Consider the following 21,888-nt stretch of genomic DNA (forward strand, 5'->3'; position numbering starts at 1 on the left):
TCATTCACGAAAGTACGCGATGGAAGAATTAGAAGAAACTGTAAAAAAAAACTGCTCTAAGCGAGCGCTGCGCCAGAAGAGCGGACTCCGTCAGACGCGCGTAGCAGACGCCATGATGGCGACCGCCATGACAGCAGTCGCGCCGACCAATGGGAGGGGTCGTATGGCGAACTCAAACCGCGCGCGCCCGCTCTAGCCAATCAGCGGCCGAGAAGGTGCCTTCGGAAAACTGGCAAGGCCGGTCGTTCTACTCAAGCGACGCCATTTTGAGATATCGCAAAATGCGCACAAAGAAACAAGCTTCAAAACAAGACCAAGATGGCGGCGATCGGTCGGCTGCTTCGCCCGCGGGGCGCGCGGGAATTAGAAGCAACTTTTGCCCAATTCTGGGCATTTCGTGGCCCTCGAGGCGTTTCAAAACATGATTTTAGAGTATTTCCCGATGGAATTTCGCGTTGATATTTTGAAGGCAGGTGCTTGAAGGTACAATAATTCCAAAAATTGGATTTTCTCAAAATCGATATTTTGGCCATTTTTGACCATTCTAAGACCCACGTCCCCCCTTAACGTGCGCCGAAATCTCGTACACACGGGCGTTTTCGCTTTTCGCCTCCATCAGAAAAGCGGCTGCCGCGGCCGGGAAACGAACCCGCGACCTCGTGCTCAGCAGCGCAACGCCTTAGCCACTGAGCCACCGCGGCGGGTTCAAAGCCTGTTGCGCCAAGCGAAGAACTATTTTTTTTCACACACCCTAACCGATTTTATGACAGTACAACCGAGAAAATTTTGGCGTTACCTAGCTAAGCCGGACAGTCCAATCCGTAAGATGGAAATCAACGGCATCGTTACTGAAAATACGCACGCAAGCATTTTGTTATGATTAGCTCAGGTCGACAAAATCCAACGCAAATTAAACAGGTTTAACAGGGATTATAAGCTCAGTAACCTCAAATTTGCTTATGACGTTGCCTTGCTAAGTAACTCACAGGACGAATTGCAAAGGACCGTTACCGCACTGGAGAAGCTGCTCAAAAAGGCCTCCGTCTTTCCAAGTTTATTACACTTGGCATGCAACATCTTCAACTAAAATGTGATGTGGCTGAAGTGAAACGCACCGAAGACAATACCAACCTAGGAGCTTGAATTCAGGGATATAGGAGCAGTGCTTACAACTAGCGCTGAGTTGAAGGTGTACCGGAGTAATGGGTCTCTACGAAAAACACCGATGTTTAAGTAGGTTTTGTGTCTTGCATGATTTGGCATCACATTTTCCAGTTCTTGTGTCGCTTGTTTGTTATACAGGCTGTTACAACAATAAATAAGTGGCTTTAACTCTTTCGTTACCGCGGGAAATTGACCAATTTTGAGGGGTCTAACAAAACATTTTTTCTGTGCTATACATATTGGTTAGGCGCACATTGCAAAGACATAACATGCAGATTATTCCACGCGCTTTTCAACGACACCAGTTTTAATGTTTTCCCAAATAATGATTGCGCGCGGCGGCCGCTTTTCTGATGGAGGCGAAAAGCAAAAACGCCCGTGTGTTCGAGATGTCGGCGCACGTTAAAGATCCCCAGGTGGTCAAAATTAATCCAGAGCCCTCCACTACGGCGCGCCTCATCGCCTACGTTGTGTCGGCGCGTTAAAGCCTACAATCAATAATGATTGCGAAAAAAATTATCGAATACGAAATTTTCGTCCACGCGTCGAAGAAAATAAAAAAAAGTAAGTTGTGTAAATGAACCACCAATATTAGAAAAAATTTGGAATATACATTTTGTAGGTAAACATTTCAAAAACCTGTCCTAGAAAAAAAATTGAGTTGCGCAGTACAATTTGTCAGATATAAAAGAAAATGTTAGCCCGCGTGGTGCCCGTGCTATGTGGTGAAGCCCAACCATTATTTCAAATTTTGCTATTTTGGATGGTTCTCTAGAAGAAATCTGGTGGTTTGACATTATTAAAGGCCCCAATTAGCCTCCACGTGATGTAAAAAGCACCTTGTCAGTGATTATGACTGGCACAATATTGAAGGCAAGCAAGCGATGTGAAAAAATCTGCTTGGAGTTGAAAACCAAACTCTTTGGTGGATGCTTGTTACGTTCTGATGATCACTTATCAGTCAGAACTTTCATTTGCGGTTTATAATCATGTTCTGACTCACTATGGCAGCCCTGCTTGCAGGAAAAAGGTACGATGCGTTAGAATCATGCCCAGCAAGCTTTCACCAAGCCGCCGTCGGGCTATGAATCGAGTTCAGCACTACCAGCCTACTACATTTCAGCGCCACCTAACAATTTCGAAAAGAAGCAAATACAAGGCTGTTGGAAACTTTGTCAGAATAGACAGTACTACTAAGAAGCGACACTAGACCTCCGGAAATACCCTCGTATGAAACCGAAACTGGCCGGTGAACAGCTGGCGGCGTTCAAGGCCAATTGGAAGCGTTCTCCTCGTCTGAACTGATACCCGACGACTTGGTGTTATCGTTTGACTTTCAGCGGAGGCTCTTATCGCAGAAGCAAGGCTTGGATAAAGTGGAAGCGCGAGCGGCATGCTTGTTTTGAGGAGCAGTAGCGCGCAACGGAGGCACCATGGCAAATGAGCTGTTAGTTGGGTAACTGCGTAGTAGCGCCAAATATGAACTTCGCAATGCAAAAACGAAACCAAAACTGCTGGAAACTCGTTGAGAATGCCAGGCACACTTGCTAGACATGCGGGGGACCATCAGAAATAAGCTTAGGGAGAATAAACCTGCCCTTTGTCCGAACCAAAGATCATTAGTGAGTATCTGGTGCCATTTTCAAGTAATTAGCACCTCTCAACGCTGTCGGATTACAAAGCTGACAACATTATTTGGTATTTGACTTGCCGGGAGCCTTTTGACCAAAAAAATACTATGGTAGTGCAGCCTAACCAAGATCTGCATCCTTTTTTGTCAAGTGCAGCAGCCACGCCCCCTTCCTCAAAAACACATGCACCTCAGCTCGCAAAAAACGCCGTCAAAAATCTCAGTGTCGCCGGAGCGGGAAAATTTAAACTGCTTCTAAAAGGGCAGTGCCTAGACTAACCACTGGCTGCATTAAGTGTACCAAAAACGACTACAACCTGTCGAAATGGGGCATTTAAATCATCGATCACCGGTGATCGATTTGAATAGGCGTGGTAATGAAAGAGTTAAAGGATGTAGACTCGCCACGGTGGCTCTATAGCTAAGGCGTTGCGCTGCTGAGCACGAGGTCGCGGGTTCGATTCCCGGCCGCCGCGGCCGCTTTTTTGATGGAGGCGAAAAGCAAAAACGCCCGTGTGTACGAGATTTCGGCGCAGGTTAAAGATCCCCAAGTGGTCAAAATTAATTCGGAGCCCTCCACTACGGCGCGCCTCATCACCAGCGTTGCGTCGGCGCGTTAAACCCTACAATCAATCAATCAATCAATCAATTTGAAGGATGTAATTGACTGGCTTAGTTGGTATTCCATTAGGTACAGTTTCGCGCAAAAAAAAGACAGGGCTAGCTTTTTGTGCTGCGTCTTTTCTAGTCCCTGTCTTGTTTTTGTGCTGAACTGTACATAATGGATTTAAACCATTTTCATTTTTAAACTGCTGAATGTTTACCACTGAAATTTTGCACAAAGCTATCAATTTATGGGCAATTTTGTTTCAAAATAATACAGGCTGCACCGGTGCAATGGTTTTTAGGAATTGATTGAAGGCCAGTTTTCTCTTATGGAAGAAAAGGTGGCCTGGATAATATTTTTCTTATGTGGATACACGTAAAAAATCCAAAAAGGCTTAATCTGGGTTCATATATCAAAGCATGTTTTTTTCTAGACTGCGAGAACAGTAAGGCAATAAAGTTGCCTGGATCTTCACAGCAAAAGGCGACCTCGAAATGTGATCTTCGTGCAAAGTCTGAGCACAGTCGTCAAGCCAGTTATTCTGCTTAAAGGAGCCATGAAGAGAAAACAAAAGTTTGTTTTATTCGAAAGATTAGGTGTTTCATAGTACCCCAAGCGCTTTCCCGGAAGCAAATGATGCCTTATTCACTGAGAAATAAGGCAATTTAAGCCAAAATTTTAAATCTCCCGCTAAAATTGCACATTTGGTGACGTGAGCAATGGTGTCACACGGGCCGGTCCATGAAACAGATACTTAGTATGTCGACTCCATATAGCACCCACACGCGGGAGTCGACCGAGACGGCGGCCATTTTAAAAATGCTAGTAAAACCTAGTGCACCCGCAGCCCTAGTCATGGAATCGCCTGATCTGGAGAACAAAACTCTCGCCGAGGAGCTCGGGCTTGCATTTAACAACCTCACACCACTTGAACGCTCAACGCTTCTAAGTGCACGAGCGGCAAGAGTTGTGGGATACGCGGTGGACGGAAAAGCGACCATTCCGCGATAGCCACAACAGACGAACGCCCTGCCGTCGGCACCGCTGCCTCGTCAGCGCCGTCGCCACGGACGAATACAGACTGGTACATATGTGCCGTATTTTTATTACGGTTAATAATAGTTCAACTTCAGTAGCAGTATCGCTTATGCCAGTTGGCTGGTGTCGTGTATGGAAAGCCGTTCGCGCGAGCTCTCTGCTTCGACCAGAAAGATACGAGCGTCAATGCGCGGTGTTTACGGCATTTTTCCTCCAAGGTCAGAGCGCCTCGAACCTGAAAATTCGTCTGCGCGACGGCGAGATGTCGAGCTCGGCCAGGCGGTTGTTTCGTACGCATTGGCGCACACGCTTGCGTGTTCGTTCGGAACTTCAACCGTTTACTCCACCGTTCTTTGTCATAAAAAGAATGTGCAGTATGTTTCACGGGCATTTAGCTCGCTATGCAAACTGTAAGCCCTGCCTAACATGCGTTTGCTTTTGCCGGCCTCCGCCAATCGCAGAGCTTAGCCCATGTGACGGCATAGGTTCTGTTGCGGGAAATGAGCTGGTGGGTCGCATGACCATTCCCGTTTTTCCTAATTATGTAGCTTATTTGAGCGAAGTTTGCGTTATAAGTGGTGTCGTTATGGTTCTAACGAGGCAATCTTTCGAATGAACCAAACTTGTGTTTTCTCTTCATGGCTCCTTTATAGGAGCCATGAAGAGAAAACACAACTTTGGTTCATTCGAAAGATTGCCTCGTTACAATTATACTGACACCACGTTTAACGTGAATTTCGCTCAATAAGCTGTATAATTAGGAAAAAAGGGGATGGCCATGCGACCACCTAGCTCAATTCCCGCAACAGAACCTATGCCGTCACATGGGCTAAGCTCTGCGATTGGCGGAGGCCGGCAAAAGCAAACGCATGTTAGGCAGGGCTTATAAGTATGCCAAACGAGCTATTCGAGCTTAAATTAAGGGCACATTCTTTTTATAGCAGTAATAATTGTGGGGTAAACAGTGGAAGTTACAAAAGTGCAAGTAAACATAAAAGTACCGATTTGTGAGGCTGTTGGTACCTGGCGCACTATGCTTGTTTTAGCTGCACAGCACTGCGGGGCTTTGGCAGTGTCTTAGACGACACTGGCCAATCGGCTTAAATTAAGCGATGGTGTCTTACGTGACCATATTTGTAGAGCAAACACCATGTTTCACGAAACGATTATTTTCTACCTATACAAAAACAAGCCTGGTACCAATACGGTCAAAAACAAAGCAAAGGCAGAAAATTAATCGCTGCGGTATGGTGGCGCTATCTAGGTTGACTAACGGTAAACAAGTCTCCGCTTCACACCAAGTTTAGCTTGATGACCTGTTCTTATGATGTCATTGCAGACGTCATGAAAATTTCAACTCAAATTGACTAATTTCTCACTGAATAAAGCATCGTTTGCATTCGTACAAGCGCTGGGGGCACTATAAAACACGAAATCTTTCGAATGAAACAAACTTATATTTTGCCTACGTGGCCCCTTTAAATAAGTTTTTAAAGATTTATTGTAACGTCTTGTCTAAATGTAAACATCCTTAAAGGTCTTCCAAACAACTACCAATGTGCAGTTTTTATGTTTGTCACTTTTTTGGGCAGGTTGAATTACTGCCACTAATTTGAATTTGAAGACCAAAAAAAAATTTACGGGAGCTCTTTTTTCCGCAGGTCCACGAGATGTTTCCAGACATGGACGCCGAGGTAGTCAAGGGAGTCCTGGAAACACACCGGGGAAACAAAGATGCCGCCGTGAATGCGCTTCTATCTATGACGGCCGACGCCAACGCCTAGACCTTCCAGCTTGCGCGTGCAGGAAGCAAAATTCTTGAGGGAGTTCGCTCTCTCGTCAAGTTTTCCTAAACTTGAGGCCATGTCTTAAAGGGACCTTTCTGTGTTTGGGGGTCCTCAAAGTGGAGGGTAAAAGCAGGAGAATGACTGAACTTTAAGTTATAACTGGCTGACTGCAAATCCCAGATCTCTAACCTGTCTACTCTAAATTAAATTCTGCGAGAGCCTGCGTTCGTAGTTCTTGTTCGTAGACCTGAGGCCATTTCTTAAGGGACCTTCTCTGTTGAAAGGTCTTTAAGAAAGAAAGAAATAAGTGCAGGTGAATGTCTTTTTTTTTTTTTTTCGTAGTTGAGAAATGTTAATGGTACTTCCAGGGTTTCATTAAGTGTGAACTCTTGTAAGAAGCAAGTTTGAAGAGTTTAGTCTGAGTGTTTAATCCCACTGTCTTGTGTTATGTACGTTCATGAATTTCTAGGCAATGTACAGCACTTTAAGAAACCATACTGATATTTTTGTATTCGTAAGGCACACTTTGCATTTTGTGAAACTTAAAGGGGCACTGACACAAAAATTTTGCATCTTGTTTTTTTTTTGTTGTTGTTGTTGTTGCGATAAGTAGCTAGTGACCTACTTATCACCTGTAGAAACCTCATTTGCTTCAGCGTGCGACAGTTCTTTAATTAGAGGCATATTCAATGCAGCAGTCGCAGTTCCAGTTTCAGCGGGTGCCGCGAAACGGTGGATTTTGTGTGAACAAAGCTGGCCACGTGACCGTCGGAGGGATATCACAGAGCAGAACTGCCGTAGCACTGTCGAATCCGCATCGCCGGCAGTTTCTGCGAATGTCCCCACGTACTGATCTCGTGAGCCGCTTAATTAAAAAGCGACCGTGGACGTGCCGCAGGCGCTGCTAGTGCAAATGCTACCGCGGCTAAAGAACGACCCGCAACGCTCGATACAGTGGGTGGCAAGACGCGCGCTGGGAGCAGCCGGCCGGTCTGCCTACAGGTCCGCCTACAGATGTGTTCGGCTTAGCACTGCGGCGGATATTCGATTGCCGCTCTCGTAAGCGGTGCAGATTGCAATTTTTAATGCAACCCACCATCGCATCACTAACTCCGTTCTCTTATAAGCTGCCATGGTTGGGACTTGGGTACAATTTCGCGCAGCAGTAACAAGCTATCACTCGAGCTACCTGCGCCGGCCTGGGCCACTTAGCGGCCGTGGCCGCCACCTGCACAGCGACCGTGCCGCTCGCTCAGTGGGCTTTTCATGTCTCCGGCGCGTTTTCGCATCCAATGTAAATAAAAAGTAATAGAAACAGTGTGCCTGGAATCACTGTAGAACTTTGATCGCAGCCAGCTGCGCGATGAGCCGACGAAATCGCGGCGCCTCCGCCGCCAACGGTCGGGTCGTTCGTTCTCGAGAGCAGAAGCTCCGCCCCCCGATTGGAGCGGTGAGCCGGCGAAAAACGCCGGCAGTGCGGAAGCAGCAAACACAAACTCGTGACATGTTTGGATGCTGTTTATTTACAAAATATCCACGGGATGTCGATTGCGTGAGGTCCTTTGCTGGCTGCTCGGTTGCGTTTCGAACACTTTAAAATTGATTTTAAATATGTTCTAGGCTGTATTTGCCGCTCATATTTTGCAGATGATGTATATGTGTTCCCACCAATCTATCTCTGAAGTTATCTCGCTTTCAAAATTTTGTGTCAGTACCCCTTAAACAGGCAAGATTGTTTGAATAGTCGAGCACTTTGTTAGCGGAGAGAAGTATATTGCTTTTTCAACTTTACTCTAACCTGCTGCCACGTGAAGCCTTTATGGGCTTAAAATTTTAAAATCAATGTAGCTAAATTTTTTGTGCTTGAATTTGTTCATATTACTTCTCTGATAGCTCGCAAGTCAAGAAGAGGTTTGCTTTGGGAGCTCTTTTTTTACTTTTCCGGTGTAATTTGCAAAAATCTTGTTTGTACAATTTGACCTGTTTTGTAAATTTGTTAGAATTTCACAGTTGGGAATTCAATAAAACACTCCCAATGTTAAAAGAATAAATTCGTGTGGGGGTTTTATTAGGTGCGACCGTATTGCACTGAAGTTTGTCACTTAGACTTTTGTATACAGTGTAGACCATTTATAACGTAACCGCTTATAGTGCGGGACTGGATATAACGCGGGTTTTTGTGACCACCGGTTCACCTCCCATTGAACTCAACGCATAAGCATACCGCTTAGGATGCGGTTGGCCGAAGCACAATACCGTTTATAGTGCGGTTTTCTGGCGGGACTGCTGATCGACCGGCGCAGCTGGGGCATCGTTTTAGGGTAGCAGAAAAAAAAAAGAAAGGATGAAATCGGCCATCTGACGCAGCGCGCACCCCTTGCTCACCTCTATTCGGCACACAAGAAAAGAATAGGCACCCTTTCGTTCACGCCTACGTGATAACCACAACAGACCTTGCTCGACATACCTCGGAAGATAGCGATCCCCGTCCCCGTCCGCGTGAGACTTATCAACTTGTTTTAAGCGTGAACCGCATGGCCTGTTTTCACACACGATTCGTGCACGTCGGCGTTGCGCGTGATTTTTTTATTTTTTTTTTTCACGCTCGTGTCGACGATTTTGCGCTCGCAGTGGCTTCTTTGCGTGGCAGTGGGAGGAGCCTGACGACTTGCACCAATGGGGAGACGCGCACCTAATGGCGGGAGATCCGAAACGCTCCGACCAGCCGGCTGGCCGCGTCAGAGATGTTGAGGCCTACCACCGCGGTGTTTTTTGATGGGCGCTTTCACAAGCAACGAGGATGGCAGTTTATATTCCTCTTTTCGCCTATATTATCAGCTCTTTTCTTGCGTGAGCACCCTCGCTTGCGCTTCGTGCGGCATTTCAGCGAGCAGTTAGAAGCGGTCGCTGGAGCTGCCTGCACCACTTCGCGGCCAGGGCCGACGCCATGTTGCCGCATCTTACCGCGCCGCACACCATAACCAAGCCGGCGTCGCCGCGCCTGCGGCGTGCACTGCATGTTCCATGCGTAAACTGCAATCGCTCCATGCGGTTCACGCTTTAGAACCTTGTGCAGATAAGCCACCGCTCTTTCCCTTTCCGAACAAGCGAGCCGCGCGAAGCCAAAAATTCCCCCTACCAGTACGCTGCGCTGATAAGCAGCCACATTCGGCGTCGTGAACACAAGGTGGGGTAAAAAAAAAAAGAACCCTGCTGGCGTTCTTATCACGTTCCGCGGAATCTGTTCATAGACGCTAAAAACGTAGCCACGATCCTCCAAAATACAGACACAACGAAGTTAAAGCCGGGCTCGCTGTTTGTAACACCGTGCTTGCAGTGACCCTGCAGCAGCGGCTGATGAAAATAAAAAATACGATATAAAGACCAGGCCTTTGCTTTTAAGTGCCGTGCATTTGAGTGATGATAAATAAAGGATGATTTGAGAGTTAGGTTGCGATGTGGTTGGATTCACGCATGTTTTGGTTATAGTGCGGTACCGCTTATAGTGCGGATTTTTGCGGCTCCCGGGACATACGTTATAAGCGGTCTACACTGTATTACATTTTGTCCAAGATTTTGTTTGACTTCATTAAGTAACCGTCTTGTTTTTTTATTTGAGAAAAGTTTCTTTTCATTTTTTTGTCCTAAAGTAAGTTCGTTGTTCTTATTTGTCACCAAATTGCGCAGTTTAACCCACATTGTTCATTTCCTGACTACAATGTAGGGGAAGTCTGAAAATCGGCTAGAAAAACTTCGATCATGGTGTGCATGCTTCGTACTTTACGTTAAATAATCAGACAATTATTACGATGCCCTGTCCCATTAAATACCAAGGCAATGCGTCTTTAGCTTTTAAAAAGACAGAAAACCTGCATGCATTATTATTGTTATTTATCAAACTTTATTACGATGCATAGTAATTGATTGAACACAACAGATGTCGTGCCAGGAGGCAGAAGGGAGCAGTATGATGTAGCTTTTACGATTTTTATTTTGTGGCACCAGACAATTTGCAGGCAAAAAAAATATTAGGTGTGTGTTTTGGTGTGGGGGAGTTTACAGATGTTGTGCTTTATGCATCATTCAGCTGAAGACATAGCGTTTTTGTGGACATGTGTCTGCGTTGCAGAAAAAAAAAAAAGTTCACTTAAACTATGCTGCTAGAGGAGTGTGGTAGGCTTGTTGCTGCCATTAGGCTCATTTTCATTCTATTCTTTTGTTAAGTTTGGGTTCGATCACTTGAGTATGAGGCGTTTAATTGGAACTAGCGAAATGCGAACGTTTTTATGCATAACCTTCGGCATTGCACTTTTGCAAGGGTCAAATGATTGCTTGGGTGTGGTGGTAGCTAGAAGATTGAGTGCTGCGCTTTTTTTTTTTTTTTTTCACGGCTTGTTTTTTTGCAATTGCTGGCAGACTTCTTGGACCAGGCAAGGACTTGGAAATAGTCTGCGTAATAAAACAGCCTGCAAATTTCGCTCGAACAAGCACAAATGTTATAATTAGACAGTCCACCTAAAACAGTGCAGATTTTGTAAGCCTGAGAACGCTATCGGCAGTCGTAGTTGTAGTCTCTGAGATCACTTGACTGGGTCTGAGGATACTGCTGGACTGATACAAGTCGTGTGATGTTTGTTTGCAAAGCTTTGCAGTGCTGGTGAATATGTGTTCCTGTGCAGTTCCGTTTTTGGTGTTAAGGGTAGGCTCTTTAAATATATGGCTGATTAGCTGAGCATTTCTTCGACCTAATCGCTTTTTGTAATTCTGGGGGCGGTATTTTGAATTTTCATCCGTTCAAATGTCGCGTCTTTCATGCTTGCACTTTTTTGCATCTATCGACAACTAGAATGCGACACTGAAGAAGCTTGAAACTATAAAGAAAAGACAAAATTTGTTTCTTGCTAAGCTACGAATGGACAGTTTGGCTGGGCAAAAGACAGAACATCCTTTTCAGTGTGGTTGGCTTTAACTCGAACTCGTGTGAGATCGTCAGTAACACGAATGCACTGGTTATGATTTAGTGCTGAGTGTTGAAACTAGGGGTGTGCGAATGCCAAACAGTAACTTTCGAATCAAATTCGGAAAAAAAAGCCAAATATCGAATCGAATATCAATTTTTTTTACAGGCCTCAATTTTTCATATGTTTTTGTGTAAAAACAGAAGCTACTTCGCAAGTTTAGGAGACATGACGTTCTTTTTCAACCCAGAGAATGCACTTTTCAACTCGCATTGGCAGTACTCCAGGAATCTGGAGGGGGCACGATGCGCATTTGGAAGAAAAAAAAAATACCCGACTTGCACTGGAGTTGCTGTACTGCAATCGTAGGCAACGACTAGAAAGTGCCTCGTAACTCAGAAGCGAGCACTGTACTGGCAAAAACACGGCACTACAATGGGGCACTTCTTTGGAAGCACACGGGCAGCGTGAAACGTGAATAATACGTTGCAGAAGGAAAGCTCGCACTACAGTCACCGTGGGCAACCCTGCACTATCTACTGTGGTCTAGAAAACAAGTAAACACGCAGAATCGGTACACCAACTGCATTAAAAATGGCCAGAACCGCTTTTGATTTTAAATTAACGGAAGCGCTGTGAAAATTGCGGCGGTCTTCATGGAAGCTGCCCTAACGTAAACGTCCGGTCGCAGAATTGAAAATGGCGGCCAGAGTCTCAGATTACTCCGTGCAGTGGGATAAAATTTACGGCCTCCGCGAGGCTTGCTCATCAAGAGCGCGATTTGAAAGAAACTTGCCGAGCAGATGGTGTAGCAGCAATGAGCTAGCGTGCGCCGTCACCACCTGCTTTTGCAGAGCTGGGCAAGTTTGGGAAATCCATTCGACTATTCTAAAAATCGAATAGTGGATATATGATTTGCGAATCAAATTATTTGCAGAGGTACTATTCGATTCGTATTCAAATATTCGAGTGTTCGCACACCCCTACATCAAATGCATCATGCGCGCCACAGGAAAACCATGGCACAATCGCGGCAAGTATGGAGTGGAAGGAGTTGTGTGGGTTGTTGAACTCTGTCATGCTCGCAGCAAAAGTGGTACGCTATTTTGTCCCTTCTGATGGTTCTAGCGCATGGTGTGCTTGCTTTCTGTTAACTATCGTGCAAACCCTACCCTGAAAATACAGGGTGACTTGGAAGTGGATGCTTTTGAAGTGTGTTAGCTACAGAACACAGGACAAGGCTTGGGTAGTTCTTGGTTGTAGGACATTGGTCTAATTGGCAGAGGGAATATAGCTGCAGCGAAGAAAAATTACTGAAATCAACTCCCTAGAGCACGTATTCAGTTGAGGAAACGTTGAAACTTGGAAACAAAAAGCTGAACATTGCTTTTGCAGTAGCTTATTGGTGGATTTGCAAAATAGCTGCTTTGGGTTTCACTACCAAGTTTTGTTTTGTATCTTTTTCATGCACCAATTGCTCTGTATACATATTTCCTTGTGTCAAGCTCATTTGAACGAGTTAGCTTGCAAGTGGAGTCAGCTTTGGTGCATATTGTAAAGGCTTCATTTGACGCTGTGATGTGGCTTGTATTTGCTGCTGTGTAGGCTTGTATCTTAACGGCGGGGACATGGACATTTTGCTGGACAGCTTGCAGGGGTGATTGGGCGATAGCTTTTCCGGACCACGGCATTTTGCATGGGTGGTGTTGAGCTCGATGGGCTTTTGCTGGTGGAAAACCCGCCCTCTCCTACTGGGGTGCGAACTTCTCAAAAAATGAAGAAAGCTCATAGTAATGCGCAAGACTTGAAGGTAGCAAAGCTGAACCCAACCTTCACGTCCATCATGAAGGTTTAAGTCCACGATTGCAGCCGATTTGCTTCTTCGCTGCTGCAACGACCTTTACTCCATCATTGTTGCCATAAGTGTGAGCTTCTTTCATTTTTTTGGAAGTCATAATTATTGGATGTCGCCTTGTCTTTCTCATTCCGTGCAAGTGCTGCCATGATTGCGGCGAACGCTGGAGTTTTTTTGGCCAATCTTAGCCCATCTCCTTAAGTGGGCATGCATGGCTTGACAAACGTGCACCGTGGACGCTGGGTAGTTGCCACGAGGCACGCACACACGAGCACGCTCGCCTTTTCGTTGTTTTTTTAACTGCCGGGCAGTCGCCGCAATCTCGGCCAATCTCCCTAAGTGGGTATGCCTGGCTTGACAAACGTGCACCAGGGATGTTGGGCGACCGTCGTGAGTGGTCATCCCATACGTGCACGCGCTTGGCAATTTCTTGGTATTTTTGGCTGTGGACACAAAAAATTACGATTCCTTAACAGCTTCGCTGTAAAAATGACGTCTGACTCAACTCAGTTGTAGCTGGGTATTTGGCTCCGTGTAGCGCAGCAGACCGTGCTCGAGTAGGACAGCTGCCAGTCTTCACCCAATCGCCCCCTATGTAGAGGATTGTGTAATCAACTTTTGTTACCGTTATCTCCACACCGCAGCAACAATTCAGTTGAAATAAGCCTGACATTGAAACAGGTAGAACCAGGAAGTCTGGTCGATTCTAGTGAACTGCCAAGTTAACCGTGGACGAGATGATGAAAGTTGATCAATTAAGGGTTTGTGTGGGGTGTGTGTGGCGTTGCCGACTGGTTGGTGTTGGATGAACGAGCTGTTGTTAAATGTTGGGTGCTGTGGTGAGCCATGAAGCGCATTTGGGTTCTTGTACAGTAGCCATATCACACAGCCCCGTGGCGGAAACTTGGTGCGACGGTTTGGTCGGCATTTGAGAAAAGTCGGCTATGTGTGTGGCATTCCAGTGTGGGTCGTGTGTACACGTATGCGCGCACTTTGTCTCCTGTCTCAAGACTGTGCATGGCTGGTCCCCTAAATCCTGCACAAGTTGTGCCCCCCGTGGCATTGTGATATAATAAAGCTGTTTCTTGCGCATAGGACAGTGTCAGCTGTTGCTGATTCGGTGTGCATTAATACAGTGCACGCACTGGACTCTATGCACACACTGGACATTACACTTTTTCTAATGTCATTGCTGTGTGCCATTATGTGTTGCCTTAACAAGCAATAATGAGCTGGTACAAGAACCTGTGTTTATTGAGGCCTTCTGATCCCCACCCCCTTTTTCATTCTGAGTAGTCAAAAACATTGCGTGCAGCAAAAATTTGGGCTCCTTATGCTACTACACTATAGCCCTCTTACAGCAAACCTGGTTTTAGTGAAATCCCGGCTATACCGAACAGATCTTTGTTTCCCATGACTATTTGTATACATAGATTTTATGCACAGATATAGCGAAAACCGGCTAGAAACGAACTGATTTCCGTTTCCCGATGTGTTCGTTATAAGTGGGCTGGACTGCACTACTTGAAAGGGGTGCAAGCGCAAAGCTGATGGGGCCTTTCATCACAGTAGGTTCCTCTTGGATCTCAGATATCCTATTTGCACCGAGTTTAAAATATCTATGGACCTGCTGCAAGTTATCTTATGAATGCTGTGTTGACCCCCGGCGTTGACATTGCACAGAGTTTCAGGTTCTGTGGCGCGTTGCTGTGCAAACGCCTTTCAAGCGAACGCTGCGTTGAGTTACTGTTTTGGAAACCCATCCTGCTGGTGCCATTTCCACCAGGGCCAAGTTGACCGGGCATTGCCACCACACTATTTGGGGATATGTCTCCTCACCACCTGCAGTGTGCATGGCGATCTCTTTCACGTGGACCTTTTGCCTGCATCTCCTGTTTTCTGATAACACTGGGCACATACACAGTATAAATCTATATGTGTATAAATCTAGAAAAAGAGAAAACTCGCAAGGAGTGCGTAGAAATGATGAGTAATTAGTTATACACATGGCAAGAACAATAACAAGGATGGTTACTCAAGTATCGGCAAGGGACTTGCCTTCATCAGAGTGTGGTTCACATCACATTACTGTAAACCTTACTCTGATGTCGCCTTACAATGATAAAAGGAAGTCCCGTGCTGATGCTTCAGCAAACATCCTAGTTGTTCTTCATGTCTGTTCGACTATTTCCTCGATCTATATATATTGCTGAGCTCCAACACGAATCCATTTTGTGGTGATCTGTAGCTAGGATATCTGAATGTGATGCAACGTGAAGTGTTGCACCAGTGCAGCAGGGATGCTGTTGATCCAAAAAAAGTGTTATTTGGGTGAACACCCGTATGCTTGTCAGGAGCAAATACGCAGACAACATTGTGGCCTTTGTTATACCCCTGCTACACTGGGGTCTAAATGTCATTTGAACCAAATGTCATTTGGCTCAAATGCCAAGTTGTGCTGCTACACTAGGTTTTTAAATGCCATTTGGCTCAAATGACATTTGAGCCAAATGAGCACCGAGAGAGACATTTAAGATTTCAAATGCCATTTCCAGTACTCTCGGACGCAGCGTCTTCGATCGGCAATAAAAAATATAATAGTTCCGTACGTAAAAGAAACAAAATATTGTTTTTTGTGAAACTTTGTTCACTGTTTATTTACTTAAAATACGAAATCAACATATTTAATTTTCATACTCTCAAAACCAGTGGGCCAGTTGCAAAAACGACAAACAAAAACAACGCAAGGCAGCCATATTTAGAGTCAAAACTGGTGTCTCTTCTAATTTGATATCATTTTACTGCCTCGGACTGCTCCTAAGTTTGATTGTTGTATTAGTGCACGAAAACGGAACGGGGCAACAACAGCGCTACTACAGCACAGCGAACAGTTGTGAAAGCTTTCAAATGCCATCGAAATTGTAGTGTAGCACGGCGGATTCTGAATGGCATTTGAAGCAACCCATTTGAGTCAAATGACATTTGGTTCAAATGACATTTGGACCCCAGTGTAGCAGGGGTATTAAAGACAATTTGTGGCCTTAAAGCACTCACCTCCACTGATGCTGGACAAACAGCGCTTCACAGACGCCATGTGCCAAAGACCTTTCAGCATTGGATGTGGCCTCCATTGTTGCCGTGTTACCCCAGTTGGCAGGCTGGACGTTACCATGCGTACAAATGCTGGAAGGGTGTCCTGCTCAGGTGTTGTGGTCTTCGATAGCTTGCCAGTCAACCTAACCCTGGGGCCAGACTGCCTGCTCGCTGATGGCGTAGAAGTTTTCATTGAGTGCAAACGAGCCTGCCTACGTCTGTCTAGCCCATGTGACTAGAGTTCAGTTGTAGTATTGCCCATGCTTAAATGCCAGTGCCACTAACACTGCACAGGCTGTCCCGGGACAGCCACCTTGCTAGTACGTTATTGGCCCTAAAAAGCAAGGCTTGTGGGCTACAGCTCATTCAAGAAGCATTTCTAGATAGCAGAACAATGTGTACTGTTTGTTGCGACTTATGCCCCTGTCACCCGCACGCTTCAACAACCATTAACGAACGCAGCAGTTGGCCTTAATGGCCATTAGGTAGGGTTGCACAGCACCGCGAGCGCCGTTGGAAACCCAACGGCGATCGTGCCAACTGAGGTCGCTGGTCTCTGTCCCGCCGCTGTTTCCGTCCGTTCTGTCGGCAGAGAGGTAAGGCTGCCCCAGCAACAACGTGTTGCCGCTGCAGGCAAACGTGCTGGCGCAAAAACCAAAGGGTGAGCTATGGGAAACTTTGTTCTTGAAAGTGGAGCTCAGTGTTGTTGCCTCTGGATCAGAAATGGGAGTAAAGAATGATGTCTGTTGGAAATCCCACTAGTGTTGTACTAGCAGATCTTGTCCTCCATACGGCAGCGCTGGCATCGAGGCACCGTTGTCACGTAAGCGTCATCACGCCACCTGGCTATGACGCTGCGTTGCTATCGTTAGAAAGCCAAGCGCCCGCAAGTTTGTGCGGCGAGCGCCCTGTTAAAGCTTTACTAACCTCGTTGAGCCGAGGTCAGGTCAAATTGCTGGCGTACGCCAGCAATTTGACCTTCATTTGACCGCAGCTGCGCCGTAGCTAGAGTGAACTCAAGCCGTAGCCTTGGCAGCTCATCACGTGACTCGCCGCGTGCGCTATCGGCCTCAGCCGCCGGCTTGGCGCATGCGCTCTCTGCAGCTGGGTCGCCGCTTGATCTCGTGACTCGCCGCGCGCCTGATTTTCCTCCAAAATTTAGTCTCCTAAAGCGGGCACATTAGCCCCAATATATCTCCCGATCCTTGCCAATCCCCCAAGTGAGTATGCGTCAAAAAAAAAAAAAAAAAGGAACAACAACAACCAGCGCCTGCTAAGAGCACTGCGCTCGCCTAGTCTAGAGAGCGTACGTACAAGCAGGCGGTACGGAGGCGCGCACATGTAGGCTTCCTTGCCCAACAGTGCGCGCTTCGGGCATGGATGAAAGCGGTTACGGGCCGTCTTCTCTGAGCGTTGCGCCGAAGCTGGAGGCTTTGAGCCATCGTGCCGAGGGAGATTTTTTTAGTGGCGGCCCTTCCCCCTGGGCGTAGGGTGGCGATGTTGCCATGTCGTCATCTCTGCGGAAAAGGAAAGCCCCAAGACAGCCTGCAATGAAAGAGAATTGCATTAGTAGGACTAGGTTACCGAGATGTTTCGCCCTGCCTTGGCTGCCAGAGTGCACTAGGTAGATGCGAAGCCCTATCTGTGGCCCGAGCTGCCGCTCTCTTCGCAGGTGAAACCAGACTTCATTCCGCACTTTCGCAAGCACTTCATGTAGGCCTTGCCGCCTCTCAGAGTGAGTAACAGCGCAGCGGGCCAGCAAAACCTGATGCGAGCGCTCCACAAGGACCGAAACAAACTGATTTAGTGCTGCGCTCGGGAGCTAGCTGATTGAGGAGCCTCAGAATTTGATACGGTATGCCAGGGGCGTCAAACATTTGCGGAAATTTCGGCTGGAGCGCCTGCGGGATTGTGGAGTCCTGAAAGATGTGCGTCGTCACCCAGGATGTGGCGACCACCCGGTCCTTCCTGAGCCCTTTCGTGTCAATAAACTGTTTTCCTCCTCCTTGTGGACTCGAACGCGACGCAGGACATACAAAGTGCCCTGCGGTGCGCCGGAACAAATCCCATAGGGGCACGACTGTGTCTAGGAAAAAAAGGAGGGTTCCCGCGCGCAAAAAAGCCACTGGAAGATGTTCTACGGGGCTCTAGAAATTCTGCCAGGATTAATTTTCACATAAGATTCCAATTTACAAGCAAGAACTGTGTCAGATGTGGTGGGAGGCTCGGGAGACAACAATTCTGCCAATACTTTCAACGGAATACCAAACAAATCGCGGCAATAATCTCGTTAGTGTTGCACCATGGCCGTCATGGGTGCAGTCATAGTTGATTTCCCCCAACCGTCTCAACCGCTTCCGCTCTCTGCCTATAGGCAGAGTCAGTGTTAATTATTAATAGTCACTATGGCTATTAAGTGGACGGAAGCGGTTTGGCCGATTGGGTAACAATAAGACAGAGTGATCACTTGCAGATACGGAACGCCAGCTAGCTTGGGTTAATATACAGGATGGGAGCAGTCAGTCTAGATTTTTACCCAATCCGCCAAACCGCTTCGTCTCAGTGACTAGCCAGCGTAATTAACTGTGACTCTAGCTAGTCAGTGTGAGCGGAAGCGCTCCTGCCGGTTAGGAAAAATGAACACAATTAACGGTCTAAATGGTGTTGCACCATGGCCGCTATGGGTGCAGTCATAGTTGATTTCACCCAATCGGTCAAATCGCTTCTGCTCAGTCACTAGCCAGAGTCACTGTTAATTACTGATAGTGACTCTGACAGTCTAGTCAGTGAGCAGTTGGGTACAATCAAGACAGGCTAATCCCTTGCAGATACGGATGGACACCAGCGATGATTGCCGTATACTAGATGGGAGCAGGAATTTTACCCAACCGTCCAAACTGCTTCTGCGCACTGACTAGCCGAAGTCACTACAGCCAAACCCGGTTATAGCGAACTGCAATATGCGGCACGATTAGTTCGATATATCCAATAGTTCGAAATAACCTAACCCGCCTGAGGGAGTTTTCTGTTACGAGTTCGCAATACGTGGTACCCCCTCACCCCCACCCCCTCCTCCGGCCATCCCCGCATGCCGAAACGGACACAATGAAGTATGCCATTACCATACACAAAACTATCTATTGCAAGCAATAAAGCTAACTTCCGCTGTCTCTACCTACTTTCCCAAAAAGCGGTGATCCTTGTGTTCACTTTCGTTTTGGCGGCGTCAACTATCACAGCATTCTCTACATAAGACATCATTTGCATCGGTTGCAGTCCGTGTCCTTCAATATCGAAGGAATATTGGTGGAGCACACTGACTGCCGAAAGCGCTTCATTAAGCATCGGACGGCTTTCACTCGCGACATCCTCCGCCTCTTCGGTGCCTCCAGAACCGCCAGCAGCCATGACATCGGTGACGGTGTCGGCGTCCGAGAGGCTCACAGTGAAGGCAACGTCGTCGTCGAAACTCAGGCAATCCTCGAAGGGCACTCCTTTCAGCGCAACATCGGGAACGTTGGCGAGCTCTTCTCGCAGTTCATCGATGCTTCCATCTTGGTCTGGACTCGCTGACTGGGAGGGTTTAATCGTGAGTCAGGCGCGTCGGAAACAGTTACGGAAAGTGCCGGGAGTCACGTCGCTCCATGAGAGGCTCAACATCTCCATCGCCGCCAATCAACATCTCAATCACCGCATCGAGACCATGCATTTTGGCGGCAATTCTAGGCGCACCGAGTTCGATATATCAGATGTGAACTTCGTTATAAGGAATATGTTTCGCGTGTAGTTTCTTATCTTGCTTTGTTCGATATATAGCATAATTCGTTCTATCCGGGTTAGTTATAATCGGGTTTGACTGTATTAATAATTAACCGTGGCTCTGCCCGTCAGTGAACGGAAGCGGTTGGGACGTTTGGGTAAAATCAACTACGGCTGCACCCATAGCGGCCATGATGCAACACTAACAAGGCCAACGAACCGATACTGGGGACTATTTGGTGGATATTGAACGTGGCATTAGCTGCACCTGTGTAAAACAGTGATGGCATGTCCGCTCGGGCGACGTTATTACCGAGGGAACTTCGCGCGAACAACCGTAAACGAGTACTAAGAAAATATGACGCGAGACAGCGGCCATAGACCAGCGGCCATAGACCAGCGCCGCCCGCGTCCACTTTACGTGCAGTGCTGTCGGAAGCACTCCCACATCAGTGATGCCAAGGCTTCCCTTAATCCTGGGCAGTTGTACGACCTGCCTCTTGACCTTGTCTGGCTTTCCACCCCAGCGGAAACGGAACACGATGCGCTCCGCAACCAGTCTGGTTCGCGCAGGTACGGTCGATCATGGTTGAGGCTAAACAGCAAATTCCGCGCGTTTGTGGCGCAAGCAGTTACGAGTCAGGCAGCGCAGCGATTCGAAATTATGAGCTTTCATTCGGAGCTTAGTCAGAGCGGTATGCCAGTTGCTATAGGAGCGGGACCAGTAGCGGAGAAGCGGAACCCAACCCAAATCCAAGGCCACTGGGAACACGTCTTTTGGTTGCGGCGTTGCGCACCGAGGGTGACTCAACGACCACTCGGCGGCGTTGAACCGCGCTCCACTGGCCTGACTGTACTGAGCAATCACGCCCAGCGCGGAGCAGAGAGAGCTCTCGTCCGAGACGACCACCGCCAGACTATCGGCATAAGCGAAAACAGGAACATTTGCTTCTAACAGACCTCTTTCTCTTTGATGTTCGGCAACCGTTGCTACCGACGTAACAATTTGACATTGTTAAGCCACTAGCAACGGAGGACTATCACTGCATGCTAGGAGTTATTACAAGAGCTTTGTCGTGTTGTTGGACACAAAAGCACTGAACAACAAAATCATTTTTACCGTAAATAGATTATGACAAAAAAAGATTTTTCAATTATTTAACGCAAATCCAGAGTGCACAGAGATCTTTTAATTGCAAACACTTTTTAAAATGACTGTTCTAGCAGAAAATAAAACTGAAGCCTCCTGAATAATTGCTACTTACGATTCAACAACGTTGCCGATACATTTTACGGCGGCGGCATTCACTGGAGGCTTTTCGCGGCTCCAGTGAATCAGATCGGCGTACACGTCGTAGGGCGTCCCGCAGTAGCTTCGAAAACCAAGCGGTTTAAATAGTCATAACAGTTCAAACCTTGTAGGCTCCGTGCAGTCAAGTTTGCCGATCAAGCGCAGCGCCATCTACCGCGCCTCCGCGCAACACTGGGTAGGCCAAGCCGCACCGTCCTGCCCGGCCGCCTGCTTTGGGCACTGTGCAGGCGCTCTTGCAAAGGCGTCTATCAAGTGGTTAGGTGCGCTTCAGTTTGCGGAATACGCTGCAATGGCGACAGGATAGAGTGTTATTGACCGAGAGGCTTTGAAAGAAACAAAGCGCAAAAGGAACGCTACCGCCTTCGCTGCCCTGAATCGTCCGAGTTGGGAAGGCTGATCACAGCCTCACAGGCGGCACATGTTTCCGTGAAATTTTTAGAAAATACAACGGCGATGAGTGCCAAAGAGATTACATGCTGCTGTCAAAGTAAAGTATATCGGTCTGCCAGCTGTTAGTACTCATGAGCTTACAATAAATATCCCCTCTTAGCGAATACCGCGTGCATTGTCAGTATTTGCACGATGGTTGGTTTCTCTGCATCATGCATGCGTGTTCCGCGGTGTTTATAATGAAAATTCATGCGGCACGTAACACTCAGCTGTATTTTTAAATTGTGAGAGAACT

The 21,888-nt window shown here is 47.1% G+C and overlaps 1 protein-coding gene across 2 annotated transcripts in view; it reads left to right on the plus strand.

Moving 5' to 3' along the window:
- The window catches only part of LOC144143588 (toll-interacting protein-like), a 37,345-nt gene extending 23,212 nt beyond the window's left edge, over positions 1 to 14,133 (plus strand). For both annotated transcript variants that reach the window (XM_077675398.1, XM_077675397.1), the window contains exon 8: positions 6,101 to 14,133. In XM_077675398.1, coding sequence (XP_077531524.1) covers positions 6,101 to 6,223 — 123 coding nt within the window. In that variant the 3' untranslated portion in view covers positions 6,224 to 14,133. The remainder of the gene's footprint in view (positions 1 to 6,100) is intronic.
- The last annotated feature ends 7,755 nt before the right edge of the window (positions 14,134 to 21,888 follow it).

The sequence above is a fragment of the Haemaphysalis longicornis genome, unplaced genomic scaffold (assembly GCF_048455015.1).
Source record: "Haemaphysalis longicornis isolate Haplotype H1 unplaced genomic scaffold, Haemaphysalis longicornis Haplotype H1 scaffold_6, whole genome shotgun sequence".
Lineage (NCBI taxonomy): Eukaryota > Metazoa > Arthropoda > Arachnida > Ixodida > Ixodidae > Haemaphysalis > Haemaphysalis longicornis.